Raw genomic sequence first — 27,022 nt, 5'->3', positions numbered from 1 at the left:
GGTTAAGTGTTATAATTGTGCGGGGGGGGGGGGGGGGGGAAGAACACAGTGTAGCATTCACCAGGTTTAAGGTTAATGCCAGGTTTTTATTTTACCTTTATTTAACTAGGCAAATCAGTTAAGAACCAATTCTTATTTTCAATGACGGCCTAGGAACAGTGGGTTTCAGGTTATTGTGGAGACCGCAAAAGAGATATTGGGGGATAACAGATGTTACTGCTGAACAATCCTACAGGTGGAGTGTTTCAGTGTTATATAGGTAAAGTTTAATGGGGTAGGGGGGTTGGGGAGGGGTTTTGAGAGTCGTTGAGGAAGAAGTTAGTAGGGATTTATCTGGTTTTTATTTTCGTGGTAGTACAGAATTGGACAGATCATGATTGAATCCAGCACAGTAGGTAACGACATGCCCTTAAACGTTTGTTCGTGCATGATATCATGGAAGAAGATGAAGGTTGAGCGCCTCATTTGTCCGGTCCCAGTTCTACATCTTTGTAAGAGCTTGTGACAATCAAGAGCTGCGCTGTTAAGAGGTTACTGTGCATTTCCCAGTAACTTAATGGCCGTTTTTCATCAGGAAGTTCATGTTTAATTTTCCTTAACTTACTGTTAGCTTGCTGCAAGCAGTTATTGTACAATTCACAGTAACTTACTGTGGATGCCCTCTGTCATGCTCACTGACCTGATGGTGTGACAGGATGGTCCGTTTGCTAGCAACCAAGAGGTTGAGGCCAGGTGAGGCTGGTTTCCAAGTGCGCTCACCACAAAGAATGCTGAGTAGTTGTCACCTAATGTTATACGCTATCTTGTAATCAGAAAGGTTCAGGGAAGGTACAGTGAGCTCCTGGCTGCACGTAAGTTCCTGTGCACTTTACAATAACTTACTGACATCTGGCTGTCAGTTAGGTTGCCAGTTAAGGTGCCAGTAAGTTACTGGCAGTTAGTTGTCAGTGAGTTACTAGAAGTTACTGGCTATTACGTTACCGTGAATTTTTAACTGATTGCCAATTAGGTAACGCAGAATTCAAAGCAACTCCGAGCCAAACTCATTTCCATTAAGTTACTGTGAAATGTAGTCATGCTACGTTTGGTACCGGAGCCCCGAGGCATGCGTCGAAATTGCTAAGCAGCTAACTTCGAAGCAGTGTGCCGTTGCGTGCATCCCTTTATCCCTTTAGAATTCCTCACAATCAAATGTAGACCGCATTATCTACCAAGAGAATTCTCTTCGATTATAATCACAGCCGTATATATCCCCCCCCAAGCAGACACATCGATGGCTCTGAACGAACTTTATTTAACTCTCTGCAAACTGGAAACGATTTATCCGGAGGCTGCATTCATTGTAGCTGGGGATTTTAACAAGGCTAATCTGAAAACAAGACTCCCCAAATTTTATCAGCATATCGATTGCGCAACCAGGGGTGGAAAGACCTTGGATCATTGTTACTCTAACTTCCGCAACGCATATAAGGCCCTGCCCCGCCCCCCTTTCGGAAAAGCTGACCACGACTCCATTTTGCTGATCCCTGCCTACAGACAGAAACTAAAACAAGAGGCTCCCACGCTGAGGTCTGTCCAACGCTGGTCCGACCAAGCTGACTCCACACTCCAAGACTGCTTCCATCACGTGGACTGGGAGATGTTTCGTATTGCGTCAGATAACAACATTGACGAATACGCTGATTCGGTGTGCGAGAAACATTCCCTAACCAGAAACCGTGGATTGATGGCAGCATTCGTGTGAAACTGAAAGCGCGAACCACTGCTTTTAATCAGGGCAAGGTGTCTGGTAACATGACCGAATACAAACAGTGCAGCTATTCCCTCCGCAAGGCTATCAAACAAGCTAAGCGCCAGTACAGAGACAAAGTAGAATCTCAATTCAACGGCTCAGACACAAGAGGCATGTGGCAGGGTCTACAGTCAATCACGGACTACAGGAAGAAATCCAGCCCAGTCACGGACCAGGATGTCTTGCTCCCAGGCAGACTAAATAACTTTTTTGCCCGCTTTGAGGACAATACAGTGCCACTGACACGGCCTGCAACGAAAACATGCGGTCTCTCCTTCACTGCAGCCGAGGTGAGTAAGACATTTAAACGTGTTAACCCTCGCAAGGCTGCAGGCCCAGACGGCATCCCCAGCCGCGCCCTCAGAGCATGCGCAGACCAGCTGGCCGGTGTGTTTACGGACACTAGAAGCACAATCCCTATACCAGTCTGCTGTTCCCACATGCTTCAAGAGGGCCACCATTGTTCCTGTTCCCAAGAAAGCTAAGGTAACTGAGCTAAACGACTACCGCCCCGTAGCACTCACATCCGTCATCATGAAGTGCTTTGAGAGACTAGTCAAGGACCATATCACCTCCACCCTACCTGACACCCTAGACCCACTCCAATTTGCTTACCGCCCAAATAGGTCCACAGACGATGCAATCTCAACCACACTGCACACTGCCCTAACCCATCTGGACAAGAGGAATACCTATGTGAGAATGCTGTTCATCGACTACAGCTCGGCATTCAACACCATAGTACCCTCCAAGCTCGTCATCAAGCTCGAGACCCTGGGTCTCGACCCCGCCCTGTGCAACTGGGTACTGGACTTCCTGACGGGCCGCCCCCAGGTGGTGAGGGTAGGCAACAACATCTCCTCCCCGCTGATCCTCAACACTGGGGCCCCACAAGGGTGCGTTCTGAGCCCTCTCCTGTACTCCCTGTTCACCCACGACTGCGTGGCCACGCACGCCTCCAACTCAATCCTCAAGTTTGCGGACGACACAACAGTGGTAGGCTTGATTACCAACAACGACGAGACGGCCTACAGGGAGGAGGTGAGGGCCCTCGGAGTGTGGTGTCAGGAAAATAACCTCACACTCAACGTCAACAAAACTAAGGAGATGATTGTGGACTTCAGGAAACAGCAGAGGGAACACCCCCCTATCCACATCGATGGAACAGTAGTGGAGAGGGTAGCAAGTTTTAAGTTCCTCGGCATACACATCACAGACAAACTGAATTGGTCCACTCACACAGACAGCATCGTGAAGAAGGCGCAGCAGCGCCTCTTCAACCTCAGGAGGCTGAAGAAATTCGGCTTGTCACCAAAAGCACTCACAAACTTCTACAGATGCACAATCGAGAGCATCCTGGCGGGCTGTATCACCGCCTGGTATGGCAACTGCACCGCCCTCAACCGTAAGGCTCTCCAGAGGGTAGTGAGGTCTGCACAACGCATCACCGGGGGCAAACTACCTGCCCTCCAGGACACCTACACCACCCGATGTCACAGGAAGGCCATAAAGATCATCAAGGACATCAACCACCCGAGCCACTGCCTGTTCACCCCGCTATCATCCAGAAGGCGAGGTCAGTACAGGTGCATCAAAGCTGGGACCGAGAGACTGAAAAACAGCTTCTATCTCAAGGCCATCAGACTGTTAAACAGCCACCACTAACACTGAGTGGCTGCTGCCAACACACTGACACTGACTCAACTCCAGCCACTTTAATAATGGGAATTGATGGGAAATGATGTAAATATATCACTAGCCACTTTAAACAATGCTACCTTATATAATGTTACTTACCCTACATTATTCATCTCATATGCATACGTATATACTGTACTCTATATCATCGACTGTATCCTGATGTAATACATGTATCACTAGCCACTTTAAACTATGCCACTTTGTTTACATACTCATCTCATTTGTACATACTGTACTCGATACCATCTACTGTATCTTGCCTATGCTGCTCTGTACCATCACTCATTCATATATCCTTATGTACATATTCTTTATCCCCTTACACTGTGTACAAGACAGTAGTTTTGGAATTGTTAGTTAGATTACTTGTTATTACTGCATCGTCGGAACTAGAAGCACAAGCATTTCGCTACACTCGCATTAACATCTGCTAACCATGTGTATGTGACAAATAAAATTTGATTTGATTTGATTTGATTTTATCAGTGGTACGTCATCAATGATGTCCGAGGCTTCGTTCGACTCCTACTTTTTTCAAACCGTAAGTTTCAAAATGAGAGATCCCACTGATTTCGCCATGGTTCAGGTGCTTTCTTCGATTCCAAGCTGCTTTCAAACATTGACCTCTACTGGACACTGTAATTACAAATATAGTAATGATTTTGTACAAATACTTTAATCTGACCAGTAATTTATCAGGTAGAGTAGGGAACAATTCGTCAAAAACTCGAATCCTGTTGAAGGCACACTATTTAGAAAATTGTTTTGCGTGAAACCACACTTTCTACACTTTGGTGTTCAAATCATTTGTTTTATTTGGTATAGTATAAGCTTCTGTCTTCAGCATCCTAAATGATGTCATAGATTCAGATTATGAAAAATAGTCAACTTGAAGCATGATGACAGATGTGAACCTGGTATTCCAACTGATTATAGGGGTTTTGATGAAAACAGTAGAGAAAGAAAGACTTTATATGATAATCATACGCTTCTATTTATTGCGGACCAGGAGATGCAACATTGTGAACAGATAATGAAGTGTTTTTCAGCACAATTTGGTGAAAGCGTCAAAGCCTTCAAAAAGCCTCGGTTTCTCATCACCACTGAAATGCACAGTAACCTATTTTTTAACCTTTATTTAACTAGTTAAGAGTTCTCAGTTAAGAACAAATTCTTATTTTCAATGACATCCTAGGAACAGTGGGTTAACTGCCTGTTCAGGGGCAGAAGGACAGCTCAGGGATTCGATCTTGCAACCTTTCGGTTACTAGTCCAACGCTCTAATCACTAGGCTACCCTGCCGCTACCTCTTAACAGTGCAGCTCTTTAAAACTTCTTAGGGATAGCCCCCTTTTTTTCAATTTCCGCCTAAATGACATACCCAAATCTAACTGCCTGTAGCTCAGGCCCTGAAGCAAGGATATGTATATTCTTGGTACCGTTTGAAAGGAAACACTTTGAAGTTTGTGGAAATGTGAATTGAATGTAGGAGAATATAACACAATAGATCTGGTAGAAGAAATTACAAAGAACAAAACAACAGGGTTTTTTCTACCACCATCTTTGAAATGCAAGAGAAAGGTCCCAGTTCCAGCATTCACTCTGGTTGTAATTCCGATGGTGTCCACAAGATGGCAGCAGTGTATGTGCAGTGTATGTTCAGACAGATAACTTGAAGTATGAGCAAGCTGCAGGACATTTAGTGTGAAGTCACCTAGGTATAAATGGGCAAATTGTGAGAGACATATGCAATCATTAAAAAAAATTCTGCAAGAATATTGTCAAATCTGTATACTTGGACTTTGATTTAGCTTTTCCAGTATTAGTTGCCTTATTATACGTTCAACATTTGCAAAACAATCAGTTTTCATAACTTCATAACTCTGAATATTCTTATAATTTTAGTCCAAAAGGAAAAGGCATGCTATCTCAAAAGGGTAGCACCTACATTTTGCAACAGACATAGGGTTTCCAGATACTCCCGTAAAGCCCAGCTCACTGGCTATCTAGCTGGCTTTATTTGACCCCGATTGGTGCTTATTTGACAAGTGAAGACCGCCCGCATCATCGGCGTGCCATGAAGGCGTCGCTCTCTGACCAAATATGGTGTCCTATAGGATGTACTACACCCCTAACTATATAGTGAAGTCTTGTTACATTCTAGGATCTCTGAGGAATACATACGAACGTGATTTTACACGTTTAGGGTAAGATTTTCACAGATTCCTTTCTTTGCAAATTGAACAAGTGGAAATACAAAATCGATCGTGCATGCTATATGGACCTTTTTAGGATATGAAAAATGATTTTATCTAACAAAACGACACTTCATGTTATCTCTGGGACCCTTTGGATGATACATCAGAGCAAGATTTCAGAATGTAAATACACATTTCACTTTCAGAGGTGAATTTATCAAACCTATCGCGGTGAAAAAAGTGTTTTGTTGTTAGGAGCTCTCCTCAAACAATAGCATGGCATTTGTTTTCGCAGTAATAGCTACCGTAAATTGGACCGTGCAGTTATACTAACAGGAATTTAAGCTTTCAGTCGATATAAGACACTTATATGTACCGACATTTGTTGTTTCTCTGTGGCCAATCTCTGTTATGCCCACAGACCTGAACCCCACGTTAGCAGGTCATTCAGGTCATTAACAACCAGTTCAAACCCCCAGTTGGGTATAGTCTCAAGTAACCAACATTCAGCAGCAAACTGTCATCTTACAGCAATAACACCTTAATATCTTATTGGCAGACTCAACAGTCTAGGCTCAAATGACTGCCTCACTTGGTTCACCAACTACTTCTCAGATTGAGTTCAGTGTGTCAAATTGGAGGGCCTGTTGTCCGGACTTCTGGCAGTCTCTATGGGGGTGCCACAGGGTTCAATTCTCAGGCCAACTATTTTCTCTGTATACATCAATGATGTTGCTCTTGCTGCTGGTGATTCTCTGATCCACCTCTACGCAGACGACACCATTCTGTATACTTCTGGCCCTTCTTTGGACACTGTGTTAACAAACCTCCAGACGAGCTTCAATGCCATACAACACTCCTTCCGTGGCCTCCAACTGCTCTTAAATGCAAGTAAAACTAAATGCATGCTCTTCAACAGATCGCTGCCCGCACCCGCCCGACCATCTAGCATCACTACTCTGGACGGTTCTGTGGACAACTACAAATACCTACGTGTCTGGTTAGACTGTATACTCTCCTTCCAGACATCAAGCATCTCCAATCCAAAATAAAATCTAGAATCGGCTTCCAATTTCGCAACAAAGCATCCTTCACTCATGCTGCCAAACATATCCTCGTAAAAACGGACTATCCTATCAATCCTTAACTTTGACGATGTAATTTACAAAATAGCCTCCAACACTCTACTCAGCAAATTGGATGTAGTCTATCACAGTGCCATCTGTTTTGTCACCAAAGCCCCAAATACTACCCACCACTGCGACCTGTATGCTCTCGTTGGCTGGCCCTTGCTTCATATTCGTCGCCAAACCCATCAGGTCATCTATAAGTCTTTGCTAGGTAAAGCCCTGCCTTATCTCAGCTCACTGGTCACCATAGCAGCACCCACCCATAGCATGTGCTCCAGCAGGTAAATTTCACTGGTCACCCACAAAGCCAATTCCTCCTTTGGCCACCTTTGCTTCTAGTTCTCTAGCTGCCAGTGGCTGGAACGAATTGCAAAAATCACTGAAGCTGGAGTCTTATATCTCCCTCACTAACTTTACGCATCAGCTGTCAGAGCAGCTTACCGACCATTGCACCTGTACACAGGCCATCTATAAATAGCCCACCCAACTACCTCATCCCCATATTGTTATAATTTCTTTATGCTCCTTTGCACCTCAGTATCTCCACTTGCACATTCAACTTCTGCTCATCTATCACTCCAGTGTTAATGCTAAATTGTAATTATTTCGCCACTATGGCCTATTTATTGCCTTACCTCCCTAATCTTACTACATTTGCACACACTGTATATAGATTGTTCTATTGTGTTATTGACTGTACATTTGTTTATCCCATGTGTAACTCTGTGTTGTTTGTGTTGCACTGCTTTGCTTTATCTTGGCCAGTTTGCAGTTGTAAATGAGAACTTGTTCTCAACTAGCCTACCTAGTTAAATAAAGGTGAAAAAAAACTTGAGTAACTTGTTGTTTGTCTTACTTTTATTGCAAGCAGTAGCCTGTAGTGTACCGTAAAATAACAAACTTTTAACAGTGCATTTTATAGCATAAACAGAAAACATGGTGGTTCTTCACAACCATCACAACCTTAGTGAACCCTTCCTGATATGAGGTGTTACACACATCACCCCTGACAAAGAACCCTTGAAGAACCTTTTCTTTGTGTGTATGCTGGTCCAGCTGGCCTCCGAAACCACACCCATCATTATCATATTTCCCAGCATGCTCTATTGCTGTCTTTAGAATTGTTTGTTTCAATATCTACATTTTTGCATAGAAAGTGAGTAAATTAATGAATGGTCCAATTATTGGATATCACTATTCCTTTTCAAGCCAGCATAAAGTGACTTGATGCTGGTTTTGCGGGTGACCAGCTTATGTTGGTCATCAGTCTCAAAAACACAGCGAAGTCTGGTCGCCGGCAAAAACCCAACAAAGGAAAGGGAGATACCTAGTCAGTTGTACAACAATGCATTCAACTGAAATGTGTCTTCCTCATTTAACCCAACCCCGCTGAATCAGAGAGGTGCGGGGTACTGCCATAATCGACATCCCACGTCTTCGGCGCCCGGGGAACAGTGGGTTAACTGCCTTACTCAGGGGCAGAATGACAGATTTTTACCTTGTCAGATTGGGCTGGTCACTGGCAAAAACACAACGAAGGCTGGTCACAAGAGAAAACACAACAAAGGCTGGTCACCAGAGAAAACCCAACGAAGGCTGGTCACCAGAGAAAACCCAACGAAGGCTGGTCACCAGAGAAAACCCAACGAAGGCTGGTCACCAGAGAAAACCCAACGAAGGCTGGTCACCAGAGAAAACCCAACGAAGGCTGGTCACCAGAGAAAACCCAACGAAGGCTGGTCACCAGAGAAAACCCAACAAAGGCTGGTCACCAGAGAAAACCCAACAAAGGCTGGTCACCAGAGAAAATGCAACGAAGGCTGGTCACCAGAGAAAATGCAACGAAGGCTGGTCACCAGAGAAAATGCAACGAAGGCTGGTCACCAGAGAAAATGCAACGAAAGCTGGTCACCAGAGAAAACCCAACGAAAGCTGATCACCAGAGAAAACCCAATGAAGGCTGGTCACCAGAGAAAACCCAACGAAGGCTGGTCACCAGAGAAAACCCAACGAAGGCTGGTCACCAGAGAAAACCCAACGAAGGCTGGTCACCAGAGAAAACCCAACGAAGACTGGTCACCAGAGAAAACCCAACGAAGGCTGGTCACCAGAGAAAACCCAATGAAGGCTGGTCACCAGAGAAAACCCAACGAAGGCTGGTCACCAGAGAAAACCCAACGAAGGCTGGTCACCAGAGAAAACGCAACGAAGGCTGGTCACCAGAGGAAATGCAACGAAGGCTGGCCTATGCTGATTTTTTTTTTCAGCAGGTAGTGCGGTTTCTTCCAATATCTGTAGTTGATTAAATGTGGGCCATAGTCACCAACAGCACGGGGAGAGGTTGTAGGCTCCCATCCCTCTCCTCACCGTGACACAAACCAACAAACAAAATGAGAGACAAAACATGGGTCATCACAAACAATATAAAAATCTGAAAAGAACACAAAACAAAATAATACAACGCTGAATTACTATCACAATTACCAGGTGTTAATACCATTACTGCACTTCCATCCTCTCCAGAAAACAGATTGTGCCTCTGTCTGGAATTTAGAACTTAGAACACCACACCGATGGGGCAGGTTTTGGGTTGGGGAGCACTGGGCTAATGTTGTTGCGGCCGGATTAGCTAGTCAGGCTCTTACATTAATGCATAGCCTATAGGAGCCACCCAGTCATGGGCTGGTGCTGTGAACAGGAGGCATGCTGAGTAATACTGCCCGGGTAGTACAGCTATGCGACAGATCTGGGTCATCGTGTTCCTCACAACCTGACCACTCCTCTTTGGCCGAGTGGGTGTGATGAGAGAGAGAGTGTGTGTGTGTGTGTGTGTGTTTTAATGGTTTGTGTGCCTGTTTGAGGGTACAGTCATTTCCAGGATTCTGGATTCACAACATGTACTGTTAATGTGTCAAATGAATGCTGTGTAAATATATGTGCATGTGTCTACTCTCTAATTACAGTATATTTATGCATTAGCATGTGTCTACTCTCTAATTACAGTATATTTACGCATTAGCATGTGTCTACTCTCTAATTACAGTATATTTACGCATTAGCATGTGTCTACTCTCTAATTACAGTATATTTATGCATTAGCATGTGTCTACTCTCTAATTACAGTATATTTACGCATTAGCATGTGTCTACTCTCTAATTACAGTATATTTATGCATTAGCATGTGTCTACTCTCTAATTACAGTATATTTATGCATTAGCATGTGTCTACTCTCTAATTACAGTATATTTACGCATTAGCATGTGTCTACTCTCTAATTACAGTATATTTACGCATTAGCATGTGTCTACTCTCTAATTACAGTATATTTATGCATTAGCATGAATTACCGTTTTCATGTATCTTTACACATGGATCTGACTAGCATCACTTTAGGTGTAGGGTACAGTACACACATGATTATTATTGAAAGGTACAGTGCATAGCTGTGTAGGATAACCTCCTGCGTTGGTCTTTCTCTAATCAAACTCTCGTGTTCGAGACGTCGACCCTTTTAACAGCCCTCATCAATCCCAGCCCTGCAGCTCTTAGTTGATTAGGAAGAGTGTGTTAGGGAGAGTGTGTGTGCACGCAGGGTTCCACAAGCCGTGGGGGGGGGGGGGGGGGTTGATTGAGCTCGATACCCCCCCAACCAGTTGGCCTATCGTGTCCTACAGTAATGACATGTTTTTTTAAAAGACTTTAACGAAGCCTTGCTTAGCTCAGCTCACTGAGACCAGGACAGGACCGGGATAGGGACAAAAGCCCTGCTCAGGAGAAGTTGAGGTGGGAAAGAACAACGTGGTAACCATGAGTAAACACAGGTAGCCTTTGGTAACGGCTGGTGACCGTTGGACGGAATCCAGCCATACCAAGCGTAATGACTCATTTGTTGAATTGTAATGTCATGAGTCAGGGCCGGGAGGCTTTCCTTGGTCAGGTCACAGGATGGGGAAAACTCTGGGCCCTCGATATAACTCTGAACTAGAGCCTTGGGAATTTCTTGGTCGGATCAGGTGGTCTGGACAAAACTCCCGGACCTATATAATGTCTTAGAACTAGGCTGTGTGTAAATACAATGGATAGATAGGCGAATGTGTGGTTGGTAGTGACAATTTGATTGGCCAATAGTCATTAGCCATACTGTTCATCTAACGTTACCCAGATCACCTCCTTCACAGCACCCAACACGCCATGCAACATGCACCTTACAACTAGGGGGTGACAGAGAGAAAGAGAGAGAGAGAGAGAGAGAGAGAGAGAGAGAGAGAGAGATAGAAGTACAAGCAAAAATGGTTCATTAAATTATCGCAAAAAAAATGTCAAACCATAAATATCAACAAAGAGTGCTAAATAATATAATAATAATTATAATACTAATACATTTGCCAATTAACGGTACAAATATGATCTCTTTTTGTCTTTATCAGGAACTCCCATTGTTTGATTAGCACTCTGGAGAACTTAACTCTGTTTCATAGCTTAATTCTTGACACAAATGCATACTGTACTACCACACACACACACACTCGAACGAACAAACGAACGAACGCACCCACACACACACACACACGCCATAAAACAAGATGAATTGAAGCTGGCCTGCTGGTATGCGATCTATAGTTTGGCCAAGAAGTTGCGAGGTCACACAATATCAATTGCCGAAGCGTTCTAGCTTGGGAAACATGCATTTTGCTTCACTATCAAAGATGATCAATGCTATTAGATCTCAGACTATTAAAAAACGTTTAGATTTGTAAAAGCTAATGGACGTCATTCTACTCCGTTCTTGCATTAAATCCTTACATATATCAGGTTGAACACATTCACGCCACTCTACAAGGACTTCATGGCAAAGCCTGGTTGTTTAATGCAGCAGAATGCAGCACTGTTCCTGCCAAAGCCGTGACATACCAGCTTGTTCCTCCTGTACCCTTTTCACACTACCGAGCCAAACAGAGCCGAGCCAAACCAAGCTGTACTGCGCTGGCCTGGTTAGTGGTTACGCATCCACTACAGTTGCTGGAACTCAGCTGGAATGGACAATGTGAAAATAAGATTTGTGAGCCAGCGCAGTATGGTTCAGTATGGTTCAGGATGGTTCAGTATGGTTCAGTTTGGTTCGGGTTGGCTTGATAGTGTGAAGATTGTATTACAGAGGAGGAGGGCAGGAAGCTAGTCGGTTGTACGTACCTCAGGTCAAACTTTAGTTATGCTACGCAGGTGCAATGACTGGGGATGTCCTGGGGATGGGATGGAACGGAACATGGAAGTTAGTCTGAGAGGGGGAGGGGGAGGGGATTGAGGGAAACAAGGGGGTACAAGGGGGCAAATATTTCCCCCAGTGCAAATCCACATGCAGATAAGGTTTCCAATATCAGAGTTGTTATATACTTTGTTATGGCAGCCATTTTGTAGTACGTCTAGTGTTTGGATCGTTGGTAGTGAATGTAAATAAATATGCATGCTCAGGTAGTTGTCAGATACTGTATAGGCTATATACTCCAGTGTTGTGCAGCAGATACCTTTGTAGCAATAGAGTTCAATCATATGTGTGCTGTAGTATCACTGAAGTACAATTGTGGTATCACTGTAGTAGTATTACTGTGGTACAGTATCACTGTAGTACAACTGTGGTATCACTGTAGTAGTATTACTGTAGTACAGTATCACTGAAGTATCGTATCACTGTGGTATTAGTGTAGCATCACTGTGGTATCACTGTAGTATTAAATAAATGCATATACTGCACCATGTTTTAAACTGCTAAAGTATAGTACATTTTCTTTGAATAGGTTTAAATATCTTAATTTGCATAAATGTTTCTTATTACTTTCCCACTTTTTTGTATTATATATTGTATACAAAGTATTATATATTTGCATTGGTTGATTATTGTTATGTCACATTACGAAGCAACATGTAGATTTGTAATCACCCGAGGCAATATTTGAAACACAATTTTCACATTTATGGATGTATGACAGACAACACAATTGGCACAGTAACCATACATACAGTAGACAATCTGTATGTATTAGACATAGCATGACAAACTGAACCCCGTTTTAAAACACAAACACCTTATCCCCAAAGACCATGGAGTTGATTCATAGGAGACCACGCTGAGGCCTAGACGGCCAGCTCTCTGCTATGTCACATGGACACCATACATGAACACACATGCAGAACACACATTACTTACGATGGGGAGAGGGAGAGGGGCACTATAGATGAATGAATAAACCTACTACATCTCCTCCTGATTGAAGAATCTAATCCAACTGTTCTTTTCCTAATGCATATTGCATGTACCTTGATAGTGGCACATGATGGAGAGAGAGAGAGAGAGAGAGAGAGAGAGAACAAGAGAGAGAGAGAGACAGAATGGGGGTGGAAAAGAAAGAGAGAGGGAGAGAGAGAGAGAGAGAGAGAGGAGGGAGGGCAGAAAAGAGAGAGTGGGGGAGAAAGAGAGAGAAAGGGGGAGGGTGGAAGAGAGAGAGGGTAAAAGAGTAAGATGGAGAGAAAGAGAGGGGGGGAGACAGGACAGACAGAGAAAGAGATATTCTATGGAGGTGAAAAGGGTTAGTTTAATATTATGGTAATATTGGACGTAATCTAAGAAACAGGAAACAGTTTGTTGTACTAACACTGCTACAATGAACTTAACCCATAGATGTATGTTACACATATATATTCTGTATATACAGAGGATAACCAGAGTATATACAGTAGAAATGATTCCATGTTGGCGTTAATGACCGAGATAGGACAATAAATAACACACACACATACACAAGCATGCACAGACCCACACCCTCCAGGACTCTATGTCACTGTCACATGCAGTATATCCCAGTCTATGTGTTGACATAATGCGGACTCTATGTCACTGTCACATGCAGTATATCCCAGTCTATGTGTTGACATAATGCGGACTCTGTCACTGTCACATGCAGTATATCCCAGTCTATGTGTTGACATAATGCGGACTCTATGTCACTGTCACATGCAGTATATCCCAGTCTATGTGTTGACATAATGCGGACTCTATGTCACTGTCACATGCAGTATATCCCAGTCTATGTGTTGACATAATATATAATCGTGCCTGCCTGATTTTGCAGACAGTATTTTCACCTGCTGATTCTAAAAGACATCCTATTGATTTAGATCGAGGGGGGTTGAGCGCATATGGTCACGTACAGCATTGGATTTATTTTTTTGTATTGGCTGGATGGTCAATATTAGCAATATAAGTGCAATATTATCTTTGTCTTTAATCTGCAGTTTTACCATCCCTGCATCACATACCCAGGTATATAGACCTACAGGGATCCTGAGGCAAACCTCAGGCAAAGTCTGCCACCAATAATCAAAGTCCATTCTAAAAGGCCATTGATTATCAAGACAGCCTGGTTTAAATAACAAAATGGGTGCCATGAGATTGCTAATTAAAATGTGTGTGGGGGAGGGGGGGGGGGAGAAAGAGGGGGGGGGGGGGGGGCAAAGTGTCAAAGAGAAAAAGGGAGAGGAAAAGTGAGAAGCAGAGAGATAAATAGGGAGAGGGGAAGAGAGAGAGAGAGAGAGAGAGAGAGAGAGAGAGAGAGAGAGAGAGAACACCATTGTGGAATGGCATCTCCTTCCGTCCATCAATGATTCCGAGTGCAGCACAGAGAGAGTAGCAGCCTAATGGCGGTGGTGCTTTGTGTCTATGGGGGGAAATCAATGGTAGAGAAGATCAACTGGAACAGCGCACATGAGAGAGATGAATTGTACGGATCCCAGATTCTAAACGAACCCACTCCAGTCACATATGGCACCCTTTTCCCTATATAGTGCACTACTTTTGACCAGTGCACATAGAGGGTAGTTATCTTCATAGGGAATAGGGTGCCATTTCGGAAGCAACCCTGGACTACTCCAGTGTTTTAAAAGCAGAGCCTGACAGGCTGTAAGTGCCACTCAAGCTGCTCTCGGTGTAAGAGCCCCAGGGGAACACTTTGGTCCTAGATCAGCTCTTACAGGACAAAGGCACTCTGCTCCACTAGGAGTCCTTAGGGAGGGGAATTCACCCTGGTCCCGGATCAGTCTGTCTAGGGTTAATAGGGATAGAGGCCACTTCTGGATTTGATGAGGTCTTTCGACAAATAATACATTAGAATTAATAGTACATGAGAATAAAAAGAAAAACACTAAAATGATAAACAAAGACCGTAGAATAAAAAAGTATAATGATACAACGTGAACTCAGTGCATCGTGGGAGCATGGTTTGATGACCACATGTAGTATTATCTGATTTGACTACTTACAACCCATAGTGCAACACATTTTACACATTATTAAAGTGAAAGAATTATGCAATCATTCATTTTAATAATCTAACCCAGAATGCTTTGCACAAAAGTCCCAGAATGCTCTCTTCCACTGTTTCCTTGGCAACAGTGGGAAATAAGGAGAAAAAGGGAGAGCGAGAGTGAGAGAGAGAGGAAAAGAAGAGGAGCGGTAAAGACAGAAGGAAAGGAGGTGGAAAATAAAATATATTCCACAGTACATTACAGACAAGAAAATAATAACCACCAATAAACAAATTATACACACATCACATGTACATAAAACACAACACAATATCGACACACACCCTCAAAACACACCAATTACACTATTACACTATACAATATTTATCAGAGGAAAGTATTACAGACAGAGGGAGAGAAAGGCTGCTTCCCAATATGTCCTTTCTCCTGAAGTGTACGCGTGTGCTTTCCCCCAGCGCATTTGAAAAGCATTGGACTTGTGTAACCATTGGATTTGCTCTAGACAGAGTTTCCACCATATGTTTTAGGCATACCAATCTTTTTCTTTTAAATCCATGAGGGTAGTGAACAAGCGCACACTTCGGGAGTAAGGGCAGATATTGGGACGCAGGGAACAGACGTAAGGTGCCCAACCCTCCAAGCTTTAACCTTTCCTGACCTCTGCACTTTAGCATTTGTCAACAGAGGTCAAAGCTGCACGCGTCGTAAAATAAACCACATTAAAATAAAGCCATAAACCAGCAGAACCACTCCGGGCACAGAAACAATGGAGAAGCGCCAGGAGGAGGAGGAAGAAGGGGAGGTTTAAAGCACTATATCCCACTTTAAAAGCGGAAGGCCGGCAGCCATTTTGGGGCGCCTTTGGAGGATGGCTTTTTTCGCTTTTAGAGTGTGGAGGAAGCTACTGTTATTATTATTACAGGGCTGTCAGGGGCTGTGGCTCAACACACTCTGTCACCACTAACACCAGTCAGCTAGTCACCACAGACCGTACGGCTACTACCGTCACTTACCTGGCACTGCACGTAGCACTGTGTCTGTCTGATGGTTGGTCCGTCTGTCCGTCTGTCCGTCTGTCCGTCCGTCCGTCTGTCTGTAAGTCTGTAAATCAGTCTGTCTGCTTGTAAATCAGTCTGTCTGCCAGTAAATCAGTCTGTCTGCCAGTAAATCAGTCTGTCTGCCAGTCTGTCTGCCAGTCTGTCTGCCAGTCTGTCTGCCAGTCTGTCTGCGTGTAACACTACGTGTGTGGAGGGGTGCCCAGTGCCGGTAAGCCTTTCAGTCCCAAAGTGTGTACAGTATCTAGACTAGACCTCTACGTTTTGATCTAGCCTGACCTTGTGCTCTCCCACTAAAGGACTGAAGCACACCTTAAAAGCACTAGACTCGGGAACAGTGTTTCAGCACAGCCAAATGCATCCCCCACTCCAGCCACTGACATTCATACGTCTACTACTGCATAGACTACGATAGCTTGACATCTTGAGTCAATGCCACTCGTATAGGGACATTTGTGGTGGTTGGGGATTAGGGAGCAGGCATAGATATGATCCAGAGTCAGTCTTGGTTTAGGGTTGTAAAGGAGAATGGAGAGGATTTAGGTCCAATGGACTGACCCTGGACCAGCAGAGAGGGCCTGGGCTCCCCCCTTGTACTGTGATGAAACAATGTTCTGGTCACCTCAGAGTGGAGGTCAGTTCCATAAAAGAGTGAGAAGTAACCAGCTTTCACTTCAAGAAATGAACCAGTACACACCAGTGGCCTTTACTCTGCTACTAGTTTATATAGACAAACATGTTCATACTGATTTGGTCCAATCATCTGGATTTAAATGAGTCACAGTTTTTTTCTTCAGAATTCTCCAATTGTGTGTGGATTATACAGTACCTTGGATTTGTGTATTGTTTGTGTGACTGTTTGTACACTGCTAAACAGGACAGTTGTACAGGTGTCTCTGAGTAAGGAGAGAGGAGACCGTACCAGAGGAAAGAGCCACAGGAGCGAGAGGAGGACACAGCAACACAAAACCAAAAACCAAAACAACGGGAGCACAAAGGAAAACGCAGGACACAACAACCGACAGACGGACGGACAGAGACTGGGGAGAGGACAGCGACAGACAGACAAGTGTAACACAGAGCAACAAGAGCCGACATACAAACGCATGACACGACACAACCTGAGGAGGGAGACAACAACAACAGACACGTCAGAAGACATGGCCCCCCTCACAACCCCACCCCCACCCCTCTCCATGGTGGTCCTAACACACACACACAGCAGAGAACAGAGGGCTAGCATCACAGCCGACACAAACACACAGATATACACACAAACGCACACACCTTCGCACGCATACAGCGCTCGCCGACGGACAGAGGGACATCCACAGCCAAACACACGCACCTTAGCTCATTCTCACACACACACACACACACACACACACACACACACACACACACACACACACACACACACACACACACACACACACACACACACACACACACACACACACACACACACACACCCATTCAGAATATTGTGTTATGTTGGTAGCGTTGCGTAGTGGCTTAATTGGTCAAATGGGTCATGAAGGGTTCAGTTTACGGTGTGTAACAGGGCTCGAAGACGGGGAGTCGAGGGGTAGGCTACAAGTACATGTGGTGGGAAATCCTGTGTGTTGTGTGTGCGGAGGAGTAGAGTTCTGAGACGGTGAATTTGAGTGGAGGCTGGAGCTGAGATTGCAGACGAGGTCTCGGGGAAGGAAGGAAGGAAGGATGGAGGGAGGGAGGGAGGAGATGAGGAGGGGGAGGTGGGGAGGTGGCCATCATATCGCTCACATCACATTACATAACGCCATTTAGCCTCCCATCGCACAATTAAGCCCAGCGCCCCCTCTCTTTCTTCCTCTCTCTCTCTCATCCTCTCTTTCTCCCTCTATTGGATCCAATGAGTCATGTAGGTCGAATCGACCCCATTCGCTCAGGGCACCTTATCTCCCCCCTCAGTGGAAAACGGTTGTGGCGTTTTGGTGGCGAGAGAGAGAAAAGAGAAGGTCGAGTGAGAGAGAAAGAGAAAGAGAGAGAAAGAGCGAGAGAATAGAGAGAGTGGGCGAGAGAGAGGGACAGAGGACTACACTGGTCTGCAGGGACTGAGAGGGGGGTTTGGGGTCATCCAGAGAGCAGAAAAGGAGGTTAAAGGTTGTGCGTCTGTCTGTCCGTGTGTGTGTGTGTGTGTGTGTGTGTGTGTGTGTGCGTGTGTGTCTGTAATGTAAGGTTAAGTGCAGAAGTTGAACTGAATGAAATTGACCAAAGGCTAAGCCATAGTTGTGGCGAACTGTGTTAAATGTGGGGAGATGTAAACACATACATTTCCAAACATACATTGATGTACAGTGCCCTCCAGAATTATTCTCACCCTCGGGAAATATGACGAAAAAAAGACAGTGGACAAAAATGTCATTGTTGTTTATCAGCTTGATCTTGAACTCAAAATATCATATGACTCTGACCTTTAATTAAGTTATAATTGTAAAAAATATATATATATAATAATAATAATTGGCACCCCGAGAAATTCTTATGAACAAAATCTAATTCATGTATGTTTCGATTAATATTTTATTTTTTAACTTCATCGGACTATTTGGGAAGTCTTAAGTGGTCCATCCATGACTTCCTGTTTCACTGGGGTATAAATATGAGGTGACACACTGGCTAAACTCCCTTAGTCATCCATCAACATGGGAAAGGCCAGAGAACACACAAATGAAATGAGATTAAAGGTTGTTGACCTTCACAAATCAGGCAATGGCTATAAAAAAAAAGATAGCCACGAGCCTGAAAATACTCCAAGGGAATCACAGTTTTGAGAATTGCCAAAGACGGTTACATCTTGGGGCCACCAACTCTCCAAAACTACAATTAAACACCCCCTCCATGCCAACAAGTTATTTGGAAGGGTTGCCACCTCTGCTGTCACCGAACCCCAAACGCAAGCGCCTTGCTAAATGCCATTGGAACTTTGATTGGAACCAGGTTCTATGCTAAATGCCATTGGAACTTTGATTGGAACCAGGTTCTATGCTAAATGCCATTGGAACTTTGATTGGAACCAGGTTCTATGCTAATGCCATTGGAACTTTGATTGGAACCAGGTTCTATGCTAAATGCCATTGGAACTTGGATTGGAACCAGGTTCTATGCTAAATGCCATTGGAACTTGGATTGGAACCAGGTTCTATGCTAAATGCCATTGGAACTTGGATTGGAACCAGGTTCTATGCTAAATGCCATTGGAACTTGGATTGGAACCAGGTTCTATGCTAAATGCCATTGGAACTTGGATTGGAACCAGGTTCTATGCTAAATGCCATTGGAACTTGGATTGGAACCAGGTTCTATGGTCTGATGAGACTAAAATAGAGGTTTTGGCCAACAAACACCAGAGGTGGGTTTGGCGTAAAAAGAGCCATGGTCATGCAGAAAATAACCTAATTCCCATTGTGAAGTACGGTGGTGGATCTGTGGTGTTGTGGGGATGTTTTACTTCCAAAGGCCCTGGGAGCCTTGTTAGGATTCAAGGCAATCATGGACTCCATCAAGCACCAGGAGATTTTAGGCCAAATTTTTGCCTCTACCAGGAGGCTAAAACTGGGTCATCCAAGCAGGACAATGATCCCAAGCATACCTCTGAATCCATACTAAAATGGTTCACTGACCATAGAATCAAGCTTTTGAAATGGCCACCCCAGTCCCCTGACCTAAACCCCATTGAAAACCTGTGGGGTGAGCTGAAGAGGAGAGTCCACAAGCGAGGACCAAGGACTCTGAAGGATCGGGAGAGTTTCTGTATGGGAGGAATGGTCTCAAATCCCTCCCTATGTGTTCTCCCACCTCATCAAACATCATAGCTTTTATCTTGGCAAAGGGAGGACGCACAAAGCACTAAATGCAGGGGTGCCAATAATTGTGACGTGCATGTTTTTGAATAAAAAATGTATTTCTTGATGACAAATGTTTTTCTATGAATAATTTTAACTCAATTAAAGGTCAGATTCATATGATATTTTGAGTGTAAGATCAAGCTGATAAATAACAATTACATGTTTTCACTGACTTTTCTTGTTCCAACAGTGTTGTTCTAGGGTGTCAATAATTCAGGAGGGCACTGTATGCACACACACACAAACGCGAACACACACATACGCACGCGCACCCACACACATGCACGAACACACACGCATACGCGCGCACACACATACACACATGCACCCACACACGCGCACCCACACCCACACACACGCGCACCCACACACACACACGCGCACCCACACACACGCGCACCCACACGCGCACCCACACACACACGCGCACCCACACACACGCGCACCCACACACACGCGCACCCACACACACACACACACACACACACACACACACACACACACACACACACACACACACACACACACACACACACACACACACACACACACACACACACACACACACACACACACACACACACACACATTTACCCTCCCAACCTACACTTAGGACCATATTCCATCATGAAAATGTTGAACCAAACCTTAAAGCTTTACTGTAACAAGCAATTAACTGTCATGCATTCTTAAACATACAACCTTTCAAGAGTGTGTGTGTGTGTGGGGGGGGGGGAATACCATGTTACTTTGTGTGTGTGTTTGTGTGCTTTGATATGGTTTTTGTGTGTGTTTGTGTGTGCATGTGCGTGTGTGTGTGTGTGGATGCCATGTTACTGTGTTTTTGCTCATTGTGCTTTCAACCAAACTTCTGTATGTGTCTTTTGTGTTACCTCTGTATTGCTATGGTTTGATCCAGGAGGAGGCGGAGTTTGCATTGAGGTCCTGCTGTAGCAGAGGCCCCTCCGGCTTGAACCACTCCTCTCCTGGGGGGGATGCCGGGCTGGCCGCTGCAGCGTCTGGTGTTTGTTGTGAGGGGAGTGTTGGAGTGGGGTTTGTAGAGGAGTGTATTTGGGATCGGGGACGCCAGGGGCAGGCCGGGCGGGGAGGGGGGGGGGGGGGGGGGGTTCGTTTTCGGTTGAGGTTGAGGTGGCGGTTCAAAATGGCGGGTGGAAGGGGTTGGATTGTTGGAGGTAGAACCATGGGGATGTCAGGTGAAAGAAGAAGCAGGTGAGTGGTACAAGGTAAATGAAAAAGAGCATGCATGTCCATTGAGAAAGCGTGGAGGGGAGGAGGAGAGGGGAGAGGAGGATGAATGGATGGGTGGAGCGATAGCAAGCCGACAGGGTGTGGAGAGGAGAGAGAGACAAAGAGGAAGAAAGCATGACCAATAAATGAGAGGCAGAATGAGAGCCACAATATAGATATATCCATAGATAGATAGAGAGATACACTACATGACCAAAAGTATGTGGACACCTGATCCTCGCCCTTATGGGCATTAATATGGAGTTAGTCTCCCCCTTTGCTGCCATAACAGCCTTCACTATTCTGGGAAGGCTTTCCACTAGATGTTGGAACATTGCTGTGGGGACTTGCTTCCATTCAGCCACAAGAGCATTAGTGAGGTCGAGCACTGATGCTGGCCGATTATGCCTGGGTCGCAGCTGGCGTTCCAATTCATCCCAAAGGTGTTCGATGGGGTTGAGGTCAGGGCTCTCTGCAGGCCAGTCAAGTTCTTCCACAACGATCTTGACAAACCATTTCTGTATGGACCTCGCTTTGTGCACAGGGGCATTGTCATGCTGAAACAGGAAAGGGCATTCCCCAAACAGTTGCCACAAAATTGGAAGTGCAGAATCCTCTAGAATGTCACTGTATGCTGTAGCATTAAGATTTCCCTTCACTGAAACTAAGGGGCCTAGCCCAAACCATGAAAAACAGCCCCAGACCATGATTCCTCCTCCACCAAACTTTACAGTTGGCACTAAGCATTAGGGCAGGTAGCGTTCTCTGCCAGATGGTGAAGCGTGATTCATCAGTCAAAAGAAAGCGTTTCCACTGCTCCAGAGTCCAATGGGTTTACACCAGCCGACACTTGGCATTGGCATGGTGATCTTAGGTTTGTGTGCGGCTGCTCGGCCATGAAAAACCCATTTCATGAAGCTCCAGATGAACAGTTCTTGTGCTGACGTTGCTTCCAGAGGCAGTTTGGAACTCCGTAGTGAGTGTTGCAACTGAAGACAGATGATTTTTACGTGCTGTGCTCTGAGCTTGTGTGGCCTTACCACTTGCTCCTAGACGTTTCCACTTCACAATAACAGCACTTACAGTTGACCGGGGCAGCTCTAGCAGGGCAGAAATTTCACGAACTGACTTGTTGGAAAGGTGGCATCCTATGACGGTTCACTGAGTTCTTCAGTAAGGCCATTCTACTGCCAATGTTTGTCTATGGAGATTGCATGACTGTGTGCTCGATTTTATACACCTGTCAGCAATGGGTGTGGCTTAAATAGCCAAATCCACTCATTTGAAGGGGTGTCCACATACTTTTGTGTATAGATAGATAGATAGATAGATAGATAGATAGATAGATAGGATAGGATAGGATAGAATAGGATAGACAGCATGACCACAGGCAGTAGAAGACAGATTGACAGCCAGATGCAGTGTGATAGCTATTCAGTCAGCGACCGTACTGTACAGATCTGTGAAAATGTGCATTAAAGCTGAAGAAAGAAGAAAAGAAAAACGAGCCTAAACCGGTGGGTTGAAATAGAGTACGTGTAAAAGTGCCCGTGTGTCGAAAAGCGATATGGTTCATGATAGAGTAATAATATATGCCATCTAGCAGATGTTTTTATCCAAAGTGACATGCCGTCATGTGTGCATTCATTTTGCGTATGGGTGGTGGAACCCACTATACTGGCCATGCAAGCCGCCGAGCTCAACCATCCGAGCCACAACGGACCACTATTGATATCTACTGATATTGTGTTGATATGTACCAAACTCTGGCAATAATACCTACATGTTATTTTACAACCCCAGCGTCCAAAACGGGAATGGAAAGCACCGCAGCACATTTAGATGTACAGTAGTAGACGTGGGGTGCCAATGGAATTGAATACAGCATGTGGGAACTGGGCCAACAAAATATCAATCCATTGATGTTTCACTCATGCCATAATGTGGCATAGCCCAGTTCATATAGGAAGGTTTGGAGAGTGAGACAGCTCAAAACAGCATGTGGATATTGTGGGTGGGGTCTGTGACTGTCAGTCAAAATGATTGGTTATGAGGAATATGAGGAGGGGGAGAGGTTAGGGGAGAGGAGAGGAGGTAGGGAACTACCTGGAGTTTCCGTAGTGTGTGTGTGTGTGTGTGTGTGTGTGTGTGTGTGTGTGTGTGTGTGTGTGTGTGTGTGTGTGTGTGTGTGTGTGTGTGTGTGTGCGCGTGCGCGTGTGCGTGTGCGTGTGCGTATGTATGTGGGAATTGTGTGTGGGAATTGTAAGCCAAATTCCTCCAAGAGCTACACTTGATTACGTTTGCCTGGTACGATGGAACCAATAGAATAGTTCCAAAAGCAAACCCAAAGCTGAATCAAACGCACCTCAAATACTGTTGAGTTTAATTAAAGTATTTGACCTAAGGTACTTGAACCAGCTCTGAAGTGTATAGTTCTGTACGTGTGTGTGTGTGTGTTTGTGTGTGTGTGTGTATGTGCCATATGCTTATGGGAGTGTCATGAGCACACAGTGAGTGTTGAGCTGCTGAGTGTCGAGCTACTGAACCCTTGGGTATGGCGGAGCGCTGCCCCTGACTCTGACCCCGGCTCTGACCCCGGCCCTGACCCTGAGCCTGACCCGGGCGTACCTTTCCTCACGTTGCCGTCTGTAGCACGGAACTCTCCGGTACTGAGGAGGAAGCAGGCGCGGTCATGGGGATAGCGCTCACGGCTCCCGCCGGTGCCCAGACCCCCAGCAGCAGGACTCCTCTCCTCCCCAAGCACCATGTCTATGGTGGGGCAGTCCTCGTTAGCCAGGGCTGCGTTGGCTGCGTCGCCATTCTGCTTGGAATCTGGAGGGGAGAGGGGTAGGGGGAAGAAGAGAGGGGAGAGAGGGGCAGGAGGAGAAAGATAGGGGAGGGATGGGTTGGAGGGAGGGGGGAGACAATGAGGCATGTAAGAAGAGGTAAGGAGAGTCGACAGAGAAGGATGAGGAGGTGGGAGAGTGGGAGAAATAAGTACGGTGGAAGAAAGAGAAGGTAGATAGGTGGGGTGTAAGGAATGGGGGGGAAGGAGAAGGGTGGGAGAGAGAAAAAAGAGAGGTAAACGGATGGAGAGGAGGAAGAGAAAATATGTGGAGGGCAAGAGAGAGAGATGAAGTGAAGAGGAGGTAGGAGGAGGAGAAGTGGAGGAGGAAGAATGTGTAAGAAGAGGGGGATAAATGGAGAGGCGAGAAGGCAGAGAAAGAACAAGTAGCAGGAAAAGGGGGGATGGGGTAAGGTATGGCAGTTAGATTTAAGGTGAGATAATAAGAACAAGGAGGTAGAGAAGGACAGGAACGAAGAAGGAGACAGAGAGCAGGGTGATGTGTGAGAACGAGAGAGGGGGAGGAAGACACAAGGGCAAAATTAATAGAAGAGGAGAGGATGAGATTGTTAAAAGCGAGAGTGCGGGTTGTACATGGTGAAGACAGTGAGGCGAGAAGAAGGAAAGGAGGCAAAGAGGGGGGAGAAAAGAACATTAGTGTCCTGTGATGTGACCAAAACACTGCAGTGGAGGAGAGGAGGCAGGAGCCCAGCCTCACCAGGTCCACACACACACACACACGCACGCACACACACACTGAGCTGAGCATCATTACATTAACACACACACTGCAAAAGAGAGAGGGCGGGACAGCGAGAGAAAGAGAGAAAGGGGGAGGAAGAGAGAGGGAGGGGGAACAGAGATACTATAGAGTGTAGATATGCACATACATGCGCACTCGTACGCACACACACACAGTACACGCACACACAGTAAACACACACGCAGTACACACACACACACACACACACACACACACACACACACACACACACACACACACACACACACACACACACACACACACACACACACGGTGAGATGCTGCGGGGTAACTTGTGCTTATAGCTTCCGACACAGCTGTCAAATCTAATTTGACGTGAGTTACTGCTCAACAATTTACAGAAATAACCCAGAGGGCCAAACCTCACAACGACACACAGAGAGACAGCGAGGGGGGGGGGGGGGGGGAATTGTAAGGGGCAGAGAGACTGAGAGAAAGGAAAAGAGATTGCAGAGAGTAAAGAAAGCAGGAGAGAGAGGGAGTGTGAGAGAAAGAGAGAGAGACATTCAGTAAATAGCATATTACAGAGAGAGGGAAAGTGGTGAGAGAGGGAGAGAGGTATGTGTATATGTGAGCGTGTACAGTATATGTCATTGAGCGTGTGTGTGTGAGCGTGCGTGCGTGCAGATGTCTGTGAGCATGTGTGTGTGTGTGTTCAAACAGGCGCATAACACGATGCTGTAGCAACACCTGGTAGTGGAGCCAGGGGGCGTCGGAACATTAAGAGGTCAAAGATTCATTAAAGTAAGAGGCTTCGGGAAGATCACTCACTCTACCAACTACAAAACCGAAGTACGAAGATCACTATACAGTCTGTCCCTCCTTACCCCTTTGTACCTCCCTCCCTCTTTGCCCCTCTTCACCACCTTCTCTCCCCTTGACTACCACTTCTTACCTTCCTCCATCTCATGTCCAAATAGCTACACAGTTTGAACACTGTGATATTCTGAATGAATCTGTAAATATCTGTTTAATTTACCCGTTTATACCTGCATTATTTATTAAAAGGACACAGCGCCAGTTGACAGCATATTAGAAAAAAGAAAAGGCCATCTTTAATCTTCCTTGATGCCGTTGTTTTTGAGTGCGGGTTTAGTATTTCTGACTCCAAACAATACTAAAGCAACATGTCAGGCTATATTGTTAATTGTAAATATGCTATTGGCACTGACCCCTGGAACTGACCCTGTATATAGCTTACTTACTTTCTCGTGTTCTCATTTCTATTCGTTCATCTTCAGCTGTTGTCGAACACATGTGGGTGTGAAAAGACAATTCTCTCTCTGTGTGCAGAGAATTCTACTCGGAGAAAAAACAGCCAAAATCACTGTGACATCAGGCATTGCATGTATAATGGATTTTTGAAATTTCACAAAGTATAAAAAACAGATTTTTTCCCCACATAATCAAAAAGACCTACTATTTAGGGCGGCCTTAGACTTCAGACTGGTTTCCCAGACACAGACTAAGCTTAGTCCTAGACTATTTAGGGCGGCCTTAGACTTCAGACTGGTTTCCCAGACACAGACTAAGCTTAGTCCTAGACTATTTAGGGCGGCCTTAGACTTCAGGCTGGTTTCCCAGACACAGACTAAGCTTAGTCCTAGACTATTTAGGACGGCCTTAGACTTCAGACTGGTTTCCCAGACACAGACTAAGCTTAGTCCTAGACTATTTAGGACGGCCTTAGACTTCAGGCTGGTTTCCCAGACACAGACTAAGCTTAGTCCTAGACTATTTAGGGCGGCCTTAGACTTCAGACTGGTTTCCCAGACACAGACTAAGCTTAGTCCTAGACTATTTAGGACGGCCTTAGACTTCAGACTGGTTTCCCAGACACAGACTAAGCTTAGTCCTAGACTATTTAGGACGGCCTTAGACTTCAGACTGGTTTCCCAGACACAGACTAAGCTTAGTCCTAGACTATTTAGGACGGCCTTAGACTTCAGACTGGTTTCCCAGACACAGACTAAGCTTAGTCCTAGACTATTTAGGACGGCCTTAGACTTCAGACTGGTTTCCCAGACACAGACTAAGCTTAGTCCTAGACTATTTAGGACG

At 45.2% G+C, this 27,022-nt stretch overlaps 1 protein-coding gene across 2 annotated transcripts in view; it reads right to left on the bottom strand.

Annotated features, from left to right (window-relative positions):
- The window catches only part of LOC139420929 (potassium voltage-gated channel, Shaw-related subfamily, member 3a), a 101,927-nt gene that overhangs the window by 13,943 nt on the left and 60,962 nt on the right, over window positions 1-27,022 (bottom strand). For both annotated transcript variants that reach the window (XM_071171352.1, XM_071171351.1), the window contains exon 3: window positions 23,961-24,164. In XM_071171352.1, the coding sequence (XP_071027453.1) occupies window positions 23,961-24,164 (204 nt within the window). The remainder of the gene's footprint in view (window positions 1-23,960; window positions 24,165-27,022) is intronic.

This window comes from Oncorhynchus clarkii, chromosome 12, assembly GCF_045791955.1.
Source record: "Oncorhynchus clarkii lewisi isolate Uvic-CL-2024 chromosome 12, UVic_Ocla_1.0, whole genome shotgun sequence".
Classification (NCBI taxonomy): domain Eukaryota; kingdom Metazoa; phylum Chordata; class Actinopteri; order Salmoniformes; family Salmonidae; genus Oncorhynchus; species Oncorhynchus clarkii.
This window is presented reverse-complemented; position numbering and strand designations above follow the sequence as displayed.